The sequence below is a fragment of the Trachymyrmex cornetzi genome, unplaced genomic scaffold (assembly GCF_001594075.2).
Source record: "Trachymyrmex cornetzi isolate Tcor2-1 unplaced genomic scaffold, Tcor1.1 scaffold627, whole genome shotgun sequence".
Taxonomy (NCBI): Eukaryota; Metazoa; Arthropoda; class Insecta; order Hymenoptera; family Formicidae; genus Trachymyrmex; species Trachymyrmex cornetzi.
Genome location: NW_017299945.1, coordinates 86,043 through 104,978, shown reverse-complemented (window position 1 = coordinate 104,978; position 18,936 = coordinate 86,043). Strand labels below are relative to the sequence as shown.

At 37.0% G+C, this 18,936-nt stretch overlaps 3 protein-coding genes across 4 annotated transcripts in view; all 3 read right to left on the bottom strand.

The window, feature by feature from the left end:
• Positions 1 to 18,936, bottom strand: part of dtn (transmembrane protein 132C dtn) — a 108,634-nt gene that overhangs the window by 22,556 nt on the left and 67,142 nt on the right. The window contains exon 2 of the mRNA XM_018516321.1: positions 3,521 to 4,634. Within this exon, the coding sequence (XP_018371823.1) occupies positions 3,521 to 4,634 (1,114 nt within the window). The remainder of the gene's footprint in view (positions 1 to 3,520; positions 4,635 to 18,936) is intronic.
• Positions 6,397 to 10,326, bottom strand: Pla2 (phospholipase A2). Its single transcript, XM_018516338.1, has 4 exons — positions 10,185 to 10,326; positions 9,813 to 9,972; positions 7,081 to 7,233; positions 6,397 to 6,629 (listed from the first exon to the last, which is right to left on the bottom strand). Exons 1-4 carry the CDS (start codon positions 10,324 to 10,326, stop codon positions 6,470 to 6,472), a joined length of 615 nt encoding a protein of 204 aa, XP_018371840.1. The 3' UTR covers positions 6,397 to 6,469.
• Positions 12,268 to 18,936, bottom strand: part of LOC108766817 (ropporin-1-like protein) — a 7,599-nt gene continuing 930 nt past the window's right edge. Inside the window, exons 2-5 of one of the 2 annotated variants that reach the window (XM_018516336.1) lie at positions 16,985 to 17,233; positions 15,703 to 15,957; positions 13,129 to 13,353; positions 12,268 to 12,753 (exon numbers count right to left, since the gene is read on the bottom strand). In XM_018516336.1, the coding sequence (XP_018371838.1) occupies positions 12,268 to 12,753; positions 13,129 to 13,353; positions 15,703 to 15,957; positions 16,985 to 17,233 (1,215 nt within the window). The remainder of the gene's footprint in view (positions 12,754 to 13,128; positions 13,354 to 15,702; positions 15,958 to 16,984; positions 17,234 to 18,936) is intronic. The other variant, XM_018516337.1, reaches the window with a different exon arrangement.

Below are 18,936 nucleotides of genomic sequence, written 5' to 3'. Positions count from 1 at the left end.
AATTATAATTATAAACATAGATATGTGTAAAGGACAAAATTAAAAATATTTTCATTAATATCAAACAAGTTTCATTTTTCTTGATTCACACTTCAGTATTTGCAATTAAAGAAAATGGTGAGAGAACCAAGGACTCTCTCTCTCTCTCTCTCTGTATAACTGTTGCACTGTTGAACAATGCAATATCGTAAGGGCACAGAGGCGAAGACCTATGGTCAGACTAGTGCGGCTTAAGAGGCGGCCGCGTAGGAAATCTACGGTTTAACGTGGCGCTGTAAGAGCCTTAGATTAAGGTTGCGAGACATAAAAAGCAGGATAAAGCCCCCCCTCGACGCGGACAAAGGCTACGATTAGCTCTTAGCAAGCTCTTTAACGCGTGAAGAAATTTTCGCTCAACTCGTCGTATTTTCAGAAGGTTTCTCTACGGGGTAATTTCGCGTTTAAAGAATTTAAGAGATTCGGACGAGCATTTTTTCTCGAATTTTCGTATCTGGAATTACGGCTGTTAAATAAAAGAGAAATTAATAAAAAAAGATAGATAGATAGATGGATAGATAGATAGATAGATAGAGAGAGAGAGAGAGAGAGAGAATACGTTCTTAAAAGAAAATGCGGTAGAAGTGGAATACTGTGTGTGTATAAAATATACGAGTATAACGTAATTTAATATTACGTAATAAACTATTTTCGAGAGGGCAACGAAATTATGCAATAATAGTAATAGGATACTCTCAAACTAATAATAACGTTCGTTAAACATTACCATTATTATTATTAATTTAATAGTTACCTAATTATTTTTACATGGCGAGATGAAATTTTTAAACAAAGCAGCTAAAGTCAGGAAAAAAAAATTTTTTGTCAAAATAAAACATTTTTGTAAAACTTTTTGTAAAAAAATGTTCCAAAAATAATGTATATGATAGAAAGATATTGTAAGTAAATTTTACAATTTTCTATGTTTACGAGATAGTATTACAGATAATGTGATTAAATAAAGAATTAATTTACGTACATAACTTTAGTAAAAATATAACTATCTCATTAATTCTGTAATATTACCAAACGCCAAGGCTATACGACTATGCAGATTCTACATCCATAAACCAGCGAGCTCTATAGAACTCACTGATGTGAACAAATGTAATTCTATTTTAAAATCGCTTCAATACGCAGAAATTGTGAAGATAATCTCGATAACCTGCAACCTCCGCAATGAGTTCAACTATCGATATCACCTATCTTACGCGTTATCATCTTCCATTACCGTTTCGAATGCAAATCAAATAACAAAAAATGTGAATATATATTTCGAAAACGTAATAAAATTTAAGGATTAAACCAATAAAATTTTAATTCGTTGACTATTCTTTGTGCAATAGAGATAAAGTTTTAACAAATAACGTAATAAAGGTTATTTCTCTATAAAATGTTGAGTCGCGAAAAAATTGTTATTTAATATTATCAATTTAATCTTTTAAGAATTTATATTCCAAATAAGCTGCATAGTATCTCTACATTTCGTGATATTAATGATATTATAAAAGAGAAACTAATCGTACAAATGGTTTATGACTATGTCGTATGCAGGAGCTTTTAATTTGTATTCGTCTGCGAGAGTTTAATAAGCTTCCATGCAATAAGGATTAAAAGAGATTCATTAGTATTTTACTTTTCGCAATATTGCTAAAAAAATCTAAATTATATTTCTGTATAATTAATAAATAAACTCGCATTGGTCTCGAAAATATCATATTCAAAGAGGGAATGGAGGCGTAATTCGTATGGAATCAAAGCAGAAAGGGGAAAGATGCAAAAAATACGGTCTCATATTTCCGCACAAGAAATTGCCATAGGGTGTCTTACCCTCTGTAAAAACAGCGTAGAAACTGGATCCTTATAAAAATCTCATCAAGAAAAAATCCACATTAATTAACGAGAGAAACACGACTACATGGCAATGATGTGTATGTAATATATTAAAATTATTAAAGATTTCTTTGAATCGACCGATTTTTCGATATTAATACAATTATCACGAAGGACGCAACAGTTTTAAGTATTTGCGTCACAACATTAAAAAACTTTTATCGTAGCGCTATAATTAGCTGTAGATATAGTTTTCACTTACTATTTAATTGTTAGTTAATTCATTAATTATATTTGAGGCGCTATTATGTACATATATGCGACATCACTGACGTCGACGCTATAGAACGCCGAAGTCTTTATCATAACAGCACGCGTAAGTGCATGCGATAGCCTTTTAAGCGGTTCATAAATTTTGGGAGGGTTCCGCAAACTTCCGTTAAATTATCTTCGATATATCTTCACGCATTGTGTTATAATTCAGGTTATGTTTGAAATATACGTATATATATATATATATATTATTCAATACTAAAATCTATCAATTTTTAAAATTAAAACAGTATTTTCATTTCGCCAAATAAATATAAATTTCAAGCAACAGATTTTGAATTTATTAATAATGGGATAAATAAAGAATTTTTCACGCAAATTGATTATTGTAACAGGCAAATTGAAATTCAAAATATCTGAATTATCGAGAAATGCTCGAGATACTACTCGTATATACACAACGGCATAGGTTAACAGGGTTAATCGATTAATTATGTAAGTCTTAGCACAGATGATTTATCTCTATGCATCTTATACGTGACGTTGTACCACGGAACTTCAATATCTGCGACTTATAGTGTTGGTTCAAGTGTTTCGCGCTTATTCGACGCAAAAAGTTCTATCCCGACGACACCGCTTCGCATTCCCAATGGTGTGTTACAGAGCCAACAATGAGTATCTCACGCGGATTGGCTGCCGTTGGTCCATGCTCGAGTGTACCCCGCGTGTTAGTTGCAGTCGCGGAACTTCCGAGTACTTACTAACAACAGGCGAGCTTGTAACTTTGCTCGCCTGCTTACTTGACAATTCATCCAATTAGAGAATTCCAGCCCTTCCCAACAGAACGTTTCCGACCCACTTTCCGGCCGCGCGAGAAGTGGCCCCCTCGAGTTGGGATTTAAAAGCGCTTTCCGGGAGACGCGCGCGGCTAAAAAAAAAGTACACGCAAAGTGAATCTCGACGCGGAAATTGCGACTCTCGCATTTAATCACTTATTTGTGTGAAAGTGGTTAAGCGAGATATCATGAGCGTATTTGTATTTGCCGGCGTGGCGCTAATCACGAGTTTATTTGCGTATTTCTAAAGCGCGTTTATTCAACATCAGCGATCCTATAATTAACATTGACGAAAATTTACGAATTTACCTTCGATCGATTAATGTATATTTTTTATATAACTATGTAAAAACGAGAGAGAGCTAGCAAAGGAAAGAAGTTAGCGGCTTGACGATCTCCCACTATAATCTTTCTAATTTGTTGTAAGCCATCGCTTACAAGATGTAATAATTACATCTTGATAAGTATCTCTCTTTCTAAATAGATGAAGTTTACTGTCGCGTTTCTCAAGATTTCTGCGAGAAGCTCGCCAAGTTGTTTACCTTAAATAAACCGCGACGATCAACGGCGGTCGCTCCTGCCGCGAGTCCGTCACCTTAACGGGATGTAGGAAGGCCGGGATGTGCAGCCTGGATCTCGGATAGAGCGGTCCGTGCGGCACCAGCAACGTCAACGAATCATCCGCCCTGAGTTCCTTGTAATCTGCCTTGTTGGGCGCGAGCGGTACTTGGCCTAGAGGAGTAACTGGCTGTATTTGTACCCTGGGTCTACAGAATCCCGATTCGCCGGTAGCATCGACCGAACCACTACCAACACTGTCGCCACCGTTGCCGGTACCAAGTCCTCCTTCCTCCGTACGCGGTTCCAGCACGGAGTAAGCAACTTGAATCAATCGCGGCAGACTTTTGGCGACCTTGACACGGCCGGAAGCATCGGGCGGCGGTAACGGTGCCCACCAATCGGCCGGTATGGTAATCTGCGCGAGACACACGCCGTTCTCGCCATCGGGGCTGCAGGCGGCCGTAAGCGCAGATGATGAAGACGAAGAGGAGGAAGAGGAGGAAGAGTAACCATTGCTGCTCCTACTCGCTGCATTACCCCGTGATGGACTGGCCAGGCTGGCGTGCAACACCACGCAGACTCGCTGATGCCGCGCCATCAGCAGTTGACGTCTACCACCGGCCTCGCTACCGGCGTGGAAGAGCACCCTGAGCACGGGCGAATCGCGCGGCACGCTGTTGCCCACCAGGTGAGCTGACATATCCAGGTGGCGAGTGCCGAGCTCCTGCGCGTCAAGGATCGTTGCTGCCGTGAGATTGCGTCGTGTCTCTGGTCCCGGCAGCGCGTCCAATGGATCGGGGACTATGTAGCGCGCCGGTACGGTCTGTTTGGTGCTGAAAGGCCCATACGTGGCCCGCACCGATACCGGCTCGCTCGTCTGGAAGACGGTAAACTTGTCGATCGAGAGGACGGAGCCAGGCGGCGGCGATGGTACCGCGCTTCCTGCATTGTTGTTGTTATTATTCGATACACTTGTAGATTGCGGCGGGATGGTGTCCGACGTGCCGCGGGACGGGTAATATTGCCGCGGTATGTGCTTCAAAAAGAATCCACCGTCCTTATTCTCAAAGTGAACCTCCACTGATGCCGCCACGTCTGGAAAGATAAAAGGAAACAACATGATTAAAGACGCAAGTCTCCACGCAGTCTGCTTATGTTAAAATTGGCTGGTTACACTCTGCTAATTTACAATTAGTTAATTGTCAATGATGTATTAGCATCTATCTCCATACTGACAACTTAAATGCGTTTAATTTAATAACGTAGAACACTATTTTTTTGTAGAAATATAAAATATAATCACAGAATAGTTTGGATCATAGTCCGATATTTTACAGGTATCATATATATAAATGAAATCTTTTTGTGTATTCACACATAACAACAAAACTATTGTAAATGTTTATACCTGTAGCATCTATAATTCGTTAGCTACAGTTATCTAAATTGCAGTCTTCAAATTTTTATATTTCTCAAACATTTTTAAGAATACTATACCAACTATAATTAATCTTTGAGCATCTGTTATCCTTTACTTATTTCATACTCTTTCGCTACTCATCATTTTTCAATTCCGCAAATATTCCGTATGTATCTCGTGCTCTTAAATATTGCCGTCGTTCTCCACGTTGCGCCTTGGCCTTCAACGACATAGCGACGCGGCGACGGTGCGCGATTTCTCCGGTAATAAATCACGGCGTTTTCAACGCGAAGTCGACAATTTTTCCTATCGCATCGATGGTACACGACGCGAGTCGAAGAATGGAGTCGCCGGGTTGGAGAGCTGGCGCGCGCTCACGCGCATCCGAAAGTTGGCGCAGGTGAGCGGAGAAGTTGTAAATCGGTGGTAGGTAGGTAGGTAGGTAGGAGGATGCTGGCGGCGCGCGAGGGACGGCGCGGCTGCGCTCCATCCGGACATAAATTTCCGAGCAAATCCCGGAGTAAGCGCCAGCTGCCCGCACGGCCTCGCGTAAAATGGAGGAAAGCCTCGGAAAAGCGAGAAGAGGAGGCGAGAAGAGAGAAGCGAGCCGAGCCGAGCCAGACCGAGCCGCTCCCTCTTCCTTCCACTTCCGATTCGACCCTCGTCGCTTATCTCCCGTCTCACAGCGCCCCGTGGACCAACCCTCTCGTTTTCTTCCCCGTGCTAACGTAGCTTGTATTTCAGCTTCTGTTTCTTTTTTTCTTTCCTTTTCTTTTCTTTTCCTTTTTCAGATCCGATAACAGGCGATTACGTTGAAATGATTTAGTGGGGTCTCAACAGGACTTATTGCTACATTGTAAGGCGAGTGAAGCACGGCGGAAACAGATAATGTTATAATGAATTCAGAGAAATGTTGTTTTGCTAATGTTTAATTGCTGCGACTATGTACTTTTCGTGCTAATATCTTCCTAGCGTGCATGTTACAAGTTATAACGTCTGCGATTTATCATTGAAACATTCATTTATCATCGCAGAAATATCAAGTGATGTGAGAGACAAGGTTATTTCTTCTTAATAAATAGCTAAAAAACATGAGTATGTATACGATACACTTTATGTTTTTGCCATTTATTAAACTAATGTATCCAACCGCGAAAATGAGACGGCTTTACCAATTTGCCAATTTGTTGATTGGTACGCTTAATGACTCTTATTTAATTTCCACTGTTATATATGGATCATCCATAACTACGTAATCGAATCGACCCGTATTCTTGCGCACACATATATACGCATTTTCCGCATATTTAATGCATATCAGAATTCTAACGCGCATTTAAGGCGGGATGTAAAAGAAAGGAGAGAGAGACAGCAAGAATAAAGCGTTCGCAAAGTGGTTTTATTGACGCTTATTTAACTACGTTGACAGGACTGGTCGATTGCGAATTTATATGGCTTTACACGCGTATGACGTTTCCTCCAGTGGTCGGCGGTTCCACAAAATAGATTCCTATCGGCCTGCGAATGAAGTGCCGGAATCGAGTGATCGAATATGACGATCGGCCATCACCATTCGGTGGTCGTTTTGAAAATACGTGGGTACGTCGAACCACTGATACATCTTCGGTTGGCTTTCGTCCAGCTCGTACTCCAAACAACGTCTAGGAATGCTGCCAAGAGATCGTTAGCACATCGTCGTTCTTAAAAGTTTCCAGTACTCGCGATAATACTCGCCGCTTTTTCCAATTATAATCTACACAGTATGTGTATATAAAATTTTTTTACATTTCCAATAATAATATACATCGCACATCGGGAATGTATACACAACAAGTATTGGAAATAAAGAAAACATAAATACTTTGCCACTGAATATTACGCAGATTCAATTTCAAGCGAAAAATGTGTATTTAACTATTTACACGGATGTAATTCCCGATGCAACACATATCGGAATATGCGATCAGGAAACAATAAAACTGACTGAATACGATCCGTATATATGCGTATTAAATAGAATCGTGAGTGAGAAAATCGATGAATCTCTCGCAAATACCTGACCCATTTGAAAATCGAGTATCGACTCGCTATTCGCGAAGCTCTAATACGTTTACGACTCACAGTGAATGGCGTTTGCAGCCGACGATGGGATAGTCTTCGCGGAAGCACTTCGTGTCTAACACGCTGAAGTAGAGGAAGCCAACCTTTGCGCTAACGAGTTCCTCCGAGCTGTGGAGACAATCGTAGAACCTCTCGTCGCACGAACAGTGTAGCCTGATTTTGCACATTTCACGATCCTTTATCAGATTACTTGCTACAAAAAGCGACCTCGCTTCATTTCAATTTAAGCTTACTTATAGGATTGTAAGAACACGGGGAATGGTAATGTTTAGAAAAAGTGTTTTAAAATTGAAAAATAAGAATAAGATCGTAACGGGGATTTAAGATCGTACTCGTGGGATTTAAAATAAGAATGAACATAAGGAAAAAGTCTACTTAAACACTTAGCCGTGTGTCTAAAGTACAGCTTACAAATTACGAGCTTAGTCCACTCTTGTTCTATAGCTTTGGTTTTATTTTACATCTTAAAACGCTAATAGAAATCAACAATCACTAAAGTCCGATTGATTTTTTTGCCATTTTTTTTTGGGACAACATTCTTTTGTGTATATCTTTTCGCATATACTGCTGTTATTTTTTTTATTTTTTTTATTAGGATTAATAAAAGATCAATATTTCGTTATTTTTTTTCCGCAAAAGGGTTATTTAATATTTTAATGTTTTTCATAAAATTATATTCTATACTGACATTCCAGTTAACGTGAATATTGGATATCTTTGCAATAGCTTCAAATTACTGACCCAGTAACAATACATAGTTTTTAATGTATTATAAAGCAAGCTTTTAAAAACGCTTTTTTCCATCCTATCGCACATCGTAAAAAATTGCCTACGTAATTAATATACCAAGTTTGTAATAATGCGCAATGTCGTATATCAACGTCAAACGTCAACCGCAACTATAGCAAGACACGCACGAAACTTGGTAATTGTTCTAGTTGCGTGAAATTGTACAACAGACTCACTACTGCGGACTAGTCCATTGACTTTCTTCTACAATTGCTACTAAATCTTTCCGCATGACAAAATGATATCACTGCGACACATAATAATGCGCAGAGACAAAAAATACTCGTGCCCCTCTCATTAAGAAAACAAAATATTAATAATATTTTTTTTTTCGTTTTTTAGATACTTTGTATTCAACATGTAAAAAGTCTATGTATATTGCATTTAAATGTTCAACTATGCTTCCAGTGGTTATCGATACGTGTAACATGATCGCGTATTCATGCAATACAAAATAACTATGATAGATTACGTGTATTGCTAAAAAAAGAAGCATATAGGACAAGGGATCGGGTATTATGAGCACCTTAAGGAAACGTTTTGATATATCTAGCACACTGAAGAATAAAAAAAATCTTATGCATACCATTTGATATTTTATGTATCTTGGTATTGAAATTGGTTGTTTTAATACAAATGTTGAAATGGTAATGGGTGCTCTTATTACTCGCCCAGTGCTCACATATTATCCTCTGGGTAGGCTAACATGAGTATCATTATATAGGGGTAACATGAGTACAGGAAATTTTTTGTAAGAAATCATGCAAAAATGAAAGATTGAAATATACATGTATATGAAACATTTGATTGGCATTATTTCACCATACATTTAATAGCTATTACCGAACTCGAAGGGGGTCAACCACTACTAAAAAAATGTACGCTAATGTGTAACAGTGATTGCTAATTATGGCAATACAATACGCTTTATTGCTAACATTGCTATGTTAATATTGTTATCCTATGCATTGCCACCTATTGCGCGCAATATTGCCAAATATTGTTAATGTATTGCTATATACTGCTATGTATTGCTAGCATATTACTAGCGTATTGCTAGTACTACTACTGCTAGCATTGCCTGTTTTGTTACCGTACTGTCGCAATATATTTCTAAAAAAATTGATTACCACAGTGGTTGACCCCTCGCCAGACTTTTTTTTCAGTGTACGATAAGGAATAATGAAAATGCTCATAATACAGACGATCATGCATATCTGTTCGAAAAACTCCCGTATCTAATAAATCAATAATGGTCTCGGGACTTTATGAAGTTAAAATATTGTTTACTCAACATTATTTACTTTACAAATATTAACATGCAGAACAAAATATCTTATCTCAATGTAGATTGGGGACCTTATGAAGTTAGAGGAAAAAACGTAAGAAATAAAAAAATTGCGTACCTACTTATTTAATATGATAAATATCCGACATAAATTTAGATCAAACTTCGCAGCATATTGGAATGTCGCGAAGACAGATGCATCTTTTTACAACAGTTGGCACTACTATAATAGTATCAACCGTTACAGAAATATAAAGGGTGCTCATATTATTTGCAGTGCTCATAATACCCAAAACCCGATTCTACTCTATATGTTCTTATACATTGGTATAGTGCAACACACGCTAGTAAACAGTATGTTTTATTATACGATTATTAAATTAATACGCTTTTATAAAAATAATAGCGCGCGCAACACACACACACGTATAATATCCATGTATAAAAATATCCATATACTAAGTATAGATGCCAAAGATTCGAAGATATCAAAGATCAATGAACTTTGACCTTTGCGTTTCTTGATGCATTTTGCAGGAAAAATTAAGAATATAAGAATTTTCAACAAAATTCAAGTAATATTTCAGTTTTAATTTATCATCTTGTTAAATAGAAAGATTGACGTAAAAAATATTGTTCCAGAGAACAGATTCACCTCGTGTAAAAAGCAGAATTGGTCAAGCCATGCTTAGTCTCTATCGGTTGGATTATATCTTTGCAATTATCATGTTCACGACAACATGCATCAGTCATTGCAAATACTCCCAAATCGTCCGGGCCATCCGCTATATCACCACTGCCGCACCATTTGGTCCCTGATAAAAATTTAAACAAATGACAAAAATTCTCAAAAAGTTCCATGAATAAAAAAAGAGTTAATACAGTTTTTTAACATATCCTATCAAATACGAACAAAATGAATTATCTTGTCCTAATCGTATATTGTACGAATTTTTATTTCTGATATCGCAAACTTTTTTGTTAAATAGAATTGTACATATGATTGCATATCTTGAATAAATCCTACCTGGAAATATAAAAGCTGGTTGGAACGTTTCGCGAAGTTCATTGTTGACGATCTCACTGTTGTTCGGAAACGCGATATGCCATCCGCGGATATTCTGGGATAGTAATAAAAGCACGGAAAACAGCACAATAGTCGAAGTCATCGCGACGAAATCCTTCTGTCGTTCTAACGAAGGTAGAAAAAACGATTCCCTTTTATATTTAGTATAACGAGAACCTACGTCCTTGCGCTCCATTTCGTTTTTAAGCCATCTAATCGCTCGGGTTACGCTTGGCGTACGAAACAGGCAACTATTGCGTTGTACCGTGGACATTTGCATTTCCTGCGATAGAATTAATCTGCTTCAAGATAACAAAACCAAGTTCTAAAGAGAAAATTATCAAGGTTTCCTTTGACATGTCCAAAAAAAGAACGCCACACAAATAATGGCGAAGTTTGCGCGATAATCTTTAATACAGTTAAAGCTAAATCTAATTTTTTAGAGAAATAGGGATAAATCAACAATCGCGTGTATTGAAAAGAAAAAATGTACTATGTGTCGTTGAACAAAATAAAATTACTTAAATATCATACACAATTATTTACTCGACAAAGATATAAAGACTTGGCAAGTTATCTTTCTTTATTATATAATAAACGTTGACAGTCTAAAAATAAATTAGAGAATGACTACCTAAACGACGAGTACTAATCCAAAGTTCATTCACCGCTAATGAGATCAATCAATGAATAATCATATACGAATTTCGGTAAAAATTGCGTTCTATCAACCAAATCATACGAAGAAATTTGAAAAATTTATTTTCAGGATGAGAATGTTTTATTTTTCGTGACGCACCAAAAATAGATGTTTCAGAAATAGCATTTCTATATAAGCAAACATCTCCATAGAGGAAGTTCGGATGCAGAATTTAAATGGATACTCTCATCTTGAAAACAAACGAAACTTCATCAGCCAGCCTCTGTGTAGCTTCGACTGGATTTTTTCCCCGTAGTCGAAGTGGCGAGAGTGACAGTCTCCATTTGCGCCACCCTTAAAGTGAATGCAGTACACTCAATGGCACGTGCTTGTCGTACACTGTTTGTTTCGATAGCGCGATCGTGTGATAGTGTTTGATATCAAAGTAAATCCCATAGGGCTAGAAGAGGTGGGCGCGAGTAGAGTGAGTGGGTTATGAACCCTGGAGCTGACCGGCATACGTCAATATTGTGCAAACCGTGATACCAATAATAACTCAACCAATAATCGATTGCCGAGTTGTTGTTGCCGATATGGTATAGTCGATACGACGAATTGACAAAACGCATGTTGGAACAGGCGGTTATGGAAAATAACAGAGACCCTCCGAAGAATATCGATCACTTCCGATTCTGAAGGAGATAGATTTTATACGTGTATTTCTGTCTCGTCACCGGAGAATCTATTACTTTTCTTCTATTACTTGTTTGCTCCATTAGTACATCTCTCATACGTGTAACAAGACAGAAATACGAATAAACATAAAATTGTGAATGATGGAACGATACATAATTTAACGTTGCGCGTGTTTTTCACAAGCTACTGTAGCTTTATTCGTTCTTTTACGATAATAATAATTGTCACCAGAGATAAATATTCGATATTGTATCATGATGTATCAACCACAACCATATGCATAATTACAAATCAAAGGCAATTATACAACACCGATGATGTGTTGATGAACAAAATGAAACGCAACTCAGATACTCTGTAATAGAAAACTAATTCGTATATTATATGTGATAATTACAAATGTCATATAAAAAGTGGATTGAACTTATTATTTTTTCGATACAACGAAATTATTAAGATTGTGATATGACGCTAGAATATAACAATTGTGTGATTATATTTAATGTAATAATTTTTTATTTCTAATAAGAGATATGAATGATATTTTTCAACATTGAGAAGCTTTTAGATCTTACTCTCTTTATTATTCTTCATATACGAGTGTGTACAATATGAGTAATATTATAAAAAGATATTGTGATATATAAAAAATCACTTTGATGACTGATCGCGAAAACGACATTGCTGTAATAAAACGTTCTGCAATAGTTAGGTGCAATCACACTCTAGAATATCATCGAGATTCGGGCAGAGAAAGTGGCGGATATTACGCGGGCCGACCAGACCCTCTTGACGACGCGCACAGTCCGCCAGCCACAATCCAACAGCTGTTACACGCTCGGATGACACCGGCGGACCAATTCCAGATACCCGGAAGATTGTTTCCAGACGACCCGCTTCCATCTCCGCCCGCATCCTCTTCAGGAACTCTTTCAGCGGATCGGGCGGTGGCGTCTGGTCGCTTTCAGGTTCGCTGCGGCATCGGCAGGTCTCCGACGAGTTTTTAAGATCGATCCAAGTAGTCGTAGTTTCACAATCAATCGCTTCCCTCACGACTCTCTCCTCGCTCTCAGAGTTAAACTCGAATGGATCATCAGTTGTCTCTCGCACGACAACGCTACTAGTATCGCCATTATGTTCGATGTGATCAATGATCGAAGGAGTGACATGTTTAAACTTCGTCTCGACCGCTGGCTAAACAAATATTCGACCTTTCATCAAGACAATTAATAAACGACGTATAACGGTAAAATCGCTTAAATTTCGCACACAGTATATTCGCTGTTTAGTAAATAAATGGTTAAATAAAAAAAATAAAATAAAATAAAAATTTTTACATATAGATTGCACTCTCAAAAGATCTTCAAGTATTTAAAAACATTTAAACACGTTACTTATTTACACGTATTATCATTAGGTATACAAAGAGTACATTTATCGAGATCAAAGTCTATACTTTTCACAGATCGAAAATATTGGTGGGATATTTTACGACGTAATCGCCCGGTCACAAAATTCAAAGTGACTGATCGTTTTTCCGGCGTTTTCCCAGCATGCCCGGCGACGTACCTCGCTCGTCCCTCCTCGGAAAACGTGACCATCAATCGATTCGATCTCAATTTCGGTTTTATCGCTGGCGACAGACTGTCTCGCCAACACTATGTCGATGTCGGAGTGCTCCGGGTCATCCCCATAATCTTTCAAGATCTCGAAGCTTTTCGAAGGTCGCTTTTCGCGAGGTGCTTTCCCGTAAACATCCTCATCAGAGCGTCTCGCGTCTCTTCCTGATATGTGCTTGATTGAATACGAGTCGATCAACCAATAAAGCCGAAATATCTCGAGATGTAGACAGACGGAAATTATCTGTCCCGATTTAACGTAATTTCGACAAAGCTAATGATGATCCTTTGCGATGCATTAATTCCAATTATCACATTTAATATTTAAGTCAACACATTCTCGTTAAAAAATGATGAATGTAATTGAAGTTTGTACTTGACAAAATTTGATTTTATTTTAATTCTACTCTCTAAATCTGAATCAGTGGATAATCACTGATATCAGTGTGCCAAGTATGCCACTGGTAATTAGTGATTAGTGAATTAAATGTGAGATGCCTAACCCAGCTAATCTTTGTTATGTGATCTAACTAACCTTGTTTTAGTGCTTAAATTCAATGAATATGGTATTGAAAGATTGAAATTAATATGCAAATATCAGTATTTTGGTTATTAATGCTCAAATTAATATTCTTCCTTTTATTAGTTGACCTTCACTGATCATCGGGTGCTAGGTATGCCACTGGGTAATTAGTGACTATTCACTGATTTAGATTTAGAGAGTAATACTGCCAAAATTTCAAGATTATACTAACGATACGCTAATGTTATCGAAAAATTATAAAATTTCTATAAAATATCCAATAAAATCTTCATAAACTATTTTCAGAAGCGTATATACAAATACTAAAAAAATTAATATCTTATCAAATATATGTATATTCCAATACATGTGTTTAATATTCGCAATTTAATTTAACGCATGTACTTTATATAGCGTGGATAATAATCTTCTTATATTATCGTGGTGCTGCGTACAGCGTAAAGTCCACGATCACGATGCATTAATTCAGAAATATCCAAGTCACTTCCGTACAAAGTTACGCGGAGTTGTTAATATTTTCCGTAATCTTCATGTGAACCGGTTAATTTTGCGCTTGCTCCGAAAAGCGAGTCCGAAACGCAAATGCGTATATGAAATATGCAGCACTGCTTGTAATGAGAAGTAGTTAGCAGTCCAGAGTGGATATTGTACGGCAAAAGCAGCTTACTCGCGCATACGCAGGCTTATTGGCAAAATTTTACTCGGAAAATTTATTAAATTTTACTCATCACGCGCGCGTTATTACATGCCTGTAATTTCCCAACTGTAACTTCCATATCACGAGTCCAACGTATATTGCGATCTATTTATTTTAGCATAATACTAAATGTATGTATCAATTTAATATTTATGCGTCAAAATAGAGAATTATTAGCATGTCATATTAATGCCTTAATTAATCAGTTATTTAAATATTGCTAAATTATATTATAATTAATAAAGGTGAATTTGTGTCATAACGATAAAGTTTCCTTTTAAATATATACCGAATAAATGAAAATGCACCTTGTAATTATTAAATCATTATAAAATATGCAGACATACATGAACCGGTTTGCATTGTTCTCTTCAGAGAAAGACGGTCATAACTTTGTTATAATTATATCCACAAAACTATATAATGTAGCGCTCGGTTAAAGTACACATTATGTGTGCTTTAATCTAAATAGCTCCACTATAGTACTTGCATGAGTTATAAATAAATGTCAAATCTGCTTGGAATCATGCTAACCATATATAAGAGAGTCAAGTCTATTTATATCATTTTGATCAAAGACATAGAGAATGGACTGCGCGATCCGTGTGCCAAAATGGTCGATAAGGATGAGAGAGAAGGACCGTGGCAGACGGCCATTTCTATCTCTTTCCATTCAATGGTGTAATGGGAGAGAGAATGAGATTGGCCGTCTCCCACGGTCCCTCTCTCTCTCATTATCGTCGACCACATTTGATACACTATTTAGATACGGATCGCGCAGTTCATTCTCTATGTGATTTGATTTTGATAAATATATGTGTGAGCTGCTTATTTCTGAGAAGATATCTTTGTGCTGTATATAATATGTATCAATCAAACACAATATAGGTACACGAATTATTCTGAATTATTACGGAATCTTTGACAAATGCGATGCACGTTCTCGATATTTTTTGCATTACACAGTTATAAGTTTTGAATTTTATGAAAACGACACTACGTGCTCACTTCTCGTGAATTTTCTGCAAGCTTTTGGGACACATTTCCTTCCAATTGAGACTCTTATACCTATTTCTTAATAAAGTTGCAAATCCTCTGACAGAAATATCGGACGGTGGAAAAAATAGGACATCCCAGAACTATCTCATTAACGCCGAAGCAATTTTTTTTCACAATCCAATGGGATAAAACGAAAGATTATCCCATTAGTAAACGAGAGTCGCGTCTCAGATATTTAACCGGAATTATTTAACCGGAAGAGAAATGCTGCGACTGACTGATACCTTTTCCGCTGCGAACTCGCAGCTGTGAACTCTCATCGTCAAATCGATCGTGCCGGACGACGACGGCTTCGAGACAGACGTTGTCGTGTCACATGGGGAATCGACGCGCTCGGCTTTGCGACGCTCGCCACCGCAATCGAGATCCGCTAGATATCCGTAGAGATCCAGGAAAATCCTCAAGGGTATCATGGCCGAGCCGCCTTCCGGCTCGTGCGTTAGTAACTCGCATACGTATATCATCGTCTCGAGAAGATTCTAGATAGAGCGGTCGTAACACATAGCGTAAGTTATAACCACAACCGGACTCTGATGATGACGTTCACTTAATTCCAAATTGATTAAATTCTTTTAACGTAAACGTAAGACTATATACTACTGTACAAAAACGCAGAAAAGAAGCTGCATTTATTTTAGAATGTCTGTTAAATGTAAAAATTTCAAAAGCTTTTTTTATATTTCTAACATATTTTATATTTTGCCGATATATGTGTCGAGAGTGAAAAATCCGGACAAATATTTCATCTGTTTGTTAATAATTCTGTTTTCTCTCGTTGAAAATTTTATCTTTTATTTCTCGCAAAAGGATTAAACAATATCAATTGTAATGCACATGATGTAGCAAGGCATTAGTGCATCTTTTAATCAATCGTGATTCCGAATTATTTTATTATCGTGAATGTCCAATACACTTAATGGCTCTTCTATTATTACTGTTATGTTAAAAGTTAAAAAGTTGACAGACGTTGTTCATATAAATTGGTATCCGGTAAATATCGCTATCACATTTTTAGTTGTTCTAATTGTAACTTTCACAGTATAAAATTTTACAGCAACACATACTAGCCAATAATACTCCATTTTCCATTTTGTTATATAATACCATTACTGAATATGTGTGTATAATAATTCATTTATATTTTTTCAATCCGTATAATAAATAAAAATACAAATTAAATATTTTTTTAATTTAATAATAAAATAAAGTTAGTTGTAATTTTATGTTTAAGAAATTCTCACAAATATTAAATAAAAATGTATCTTTCCACACACAATAACAGATATTTCCAATATATGTGTATTATGTTACAAAGCATAACGTAACAATGATGCATGCTAATGGATTGATAAAAAGCAATATTTCTGGAAAAAAAAAAATGCGATATTTTCACGAAAAACAAAAAAACCGAGAGAAAAATCCATCATGTTCTCCAATCCCAATATCAGACACAATCGAAATACGCTATAAAGAGATATTGTTCCGCCAGTGACGCTTATAACTCACATTTCCTAAAAATCCACAGGCGACCGCGAGAAATCGATAAAAATCACAGTACTCTTTATACTCCAATAAACCGGCAACCATAAAAAGCTGATAAAGACTCATCTCGGGTAAATCCAACAACCCTTGACAGTCCAGCAGGAGGGCTCTCAGGCAGACCTTGTTCACGTGACCGAATCTGTTGAGCACGGTCTTCAGATAGCCGGGCGTGATGCCTGAGGGGTGTATAAAGGATGGATACTCCAATCTATCCTATAGGGACAATATCGTGGCGGCTGAGATTATTCACAGTCAGTTACCAATCGGCCATAGCCTGGTCATCGATAATGCCCGTCGCGCGTATGTATGTATATTATACATAATGCGCGACGTGAAACTATTATACGAATCGGTTTCACCTGCAGCACTAGACGCGCCTGTCGCGCGGCATTTCCGTCGAAACGCCTCTCGCGCTCCCAGAATTACGCTGATATTTGTCTTCAGCGCTCTCTCCCTCGTTCGCTCCCTATTCTGAAAGCAACGTACGTACACACACACACACACACACACACACACACACACACATATATGTATATATATATGTACGTATGTTGCAAGTATTGCGCTATAAGCAGGTATCGCGTGTCAGCTGCGCGGTAACGCGATATGCCACAGATAAACGAGGAATTCCAGTTAACAATGATAACGATGACGCGTGCGAGCGTTGTTGTGAATAATAGTTGCAAATTAGATTACGCGCGCTGTAAATTAATCGGTAAAATGCACGAACGTCATGCAGAAGAGAGAGAGAGAGAGAGAGAGAGAGAGGGGGGGGGGGGGGGGGAAGAAAGAGATACAGTACACTGGATGTTTCGTGAGGGGCTACATTGATATAACTTTAGCGACGTGTAATTTGACAAAATTGAAACCAATTTCGCGTTTGCGAACATTTAAGCCATGGTCTAATTGAAGAGTTATTTAACATTTAACGTCAAAAAGCTTTAGCAAAGCAAGCTTTTGAGTAAAAGATAGAATAACGTCCATTAAAGCTAATTTGAGGTAAACTTTTCATTAAGAGGATAATATATATTTAATTTGTAACAAGTCAAAGTTAACAAAATTCAAAAATTTCACGGAACATTTAATAGCTACAAAAATAAATTGTGCACAAATAAAATTAAAAATAACGACAATCGATATGACGTTATAAAGAACTTGATTGGCTATCGAATTAATTTCGTCAACCTATGCAATAATTATATTCATTAAATTGCATTACATGAAAAGTTTGCAAATTTGTCGATAACGCGCGAATAATGATAAATGGTATCTATTAATAACGAGAATAATGATATTGTGGTTAATATGATTACAGCACAAATAATTTACGAACATCGAATATATTTAAGAATTTTAATATATAGCTTTAATAAAACTAATTCTCACATCATTCTTAAACATATTTCGATGCCACGGGTTTTAATTTTTAATTATCGATCAATCGCGTTAGAGAGAATGATCGCGCGGCCCACCGGTTCCTAACTTCTCTTTAATGCTGTTATCCTACAACTAGAATTACACAAACTTATAATTACAGACATCCATCGGAAGAACGCGGATGGACGAACTCCGGAGATGAATGTGCCTTACTTTGACCTGCTTTTCGAATAATATAATAATGAATATTCGCAAGAGCGATGTAATAGATCGATTGGCGCGCATGGAATTTTCATTAATTTTTTTCCTGGTATAAAATATTTTTAGAAATATTTTCTAATAAGAGTATTTCTGCTGTTCGGATTTAAAGAATGTTCGAGTGAGAAGAAAGAAGTAAAAATTAGATTAATAACGACAAATAACATTGCATAGGATGATATTGTAGCGATCAAAAAAGTTATTGCTCTCTCTATCCTCTTTTATATTAAATATTTACACATCTAATCTCTTCTATATTTCTTCAAGGGGGGGGGGGGGGG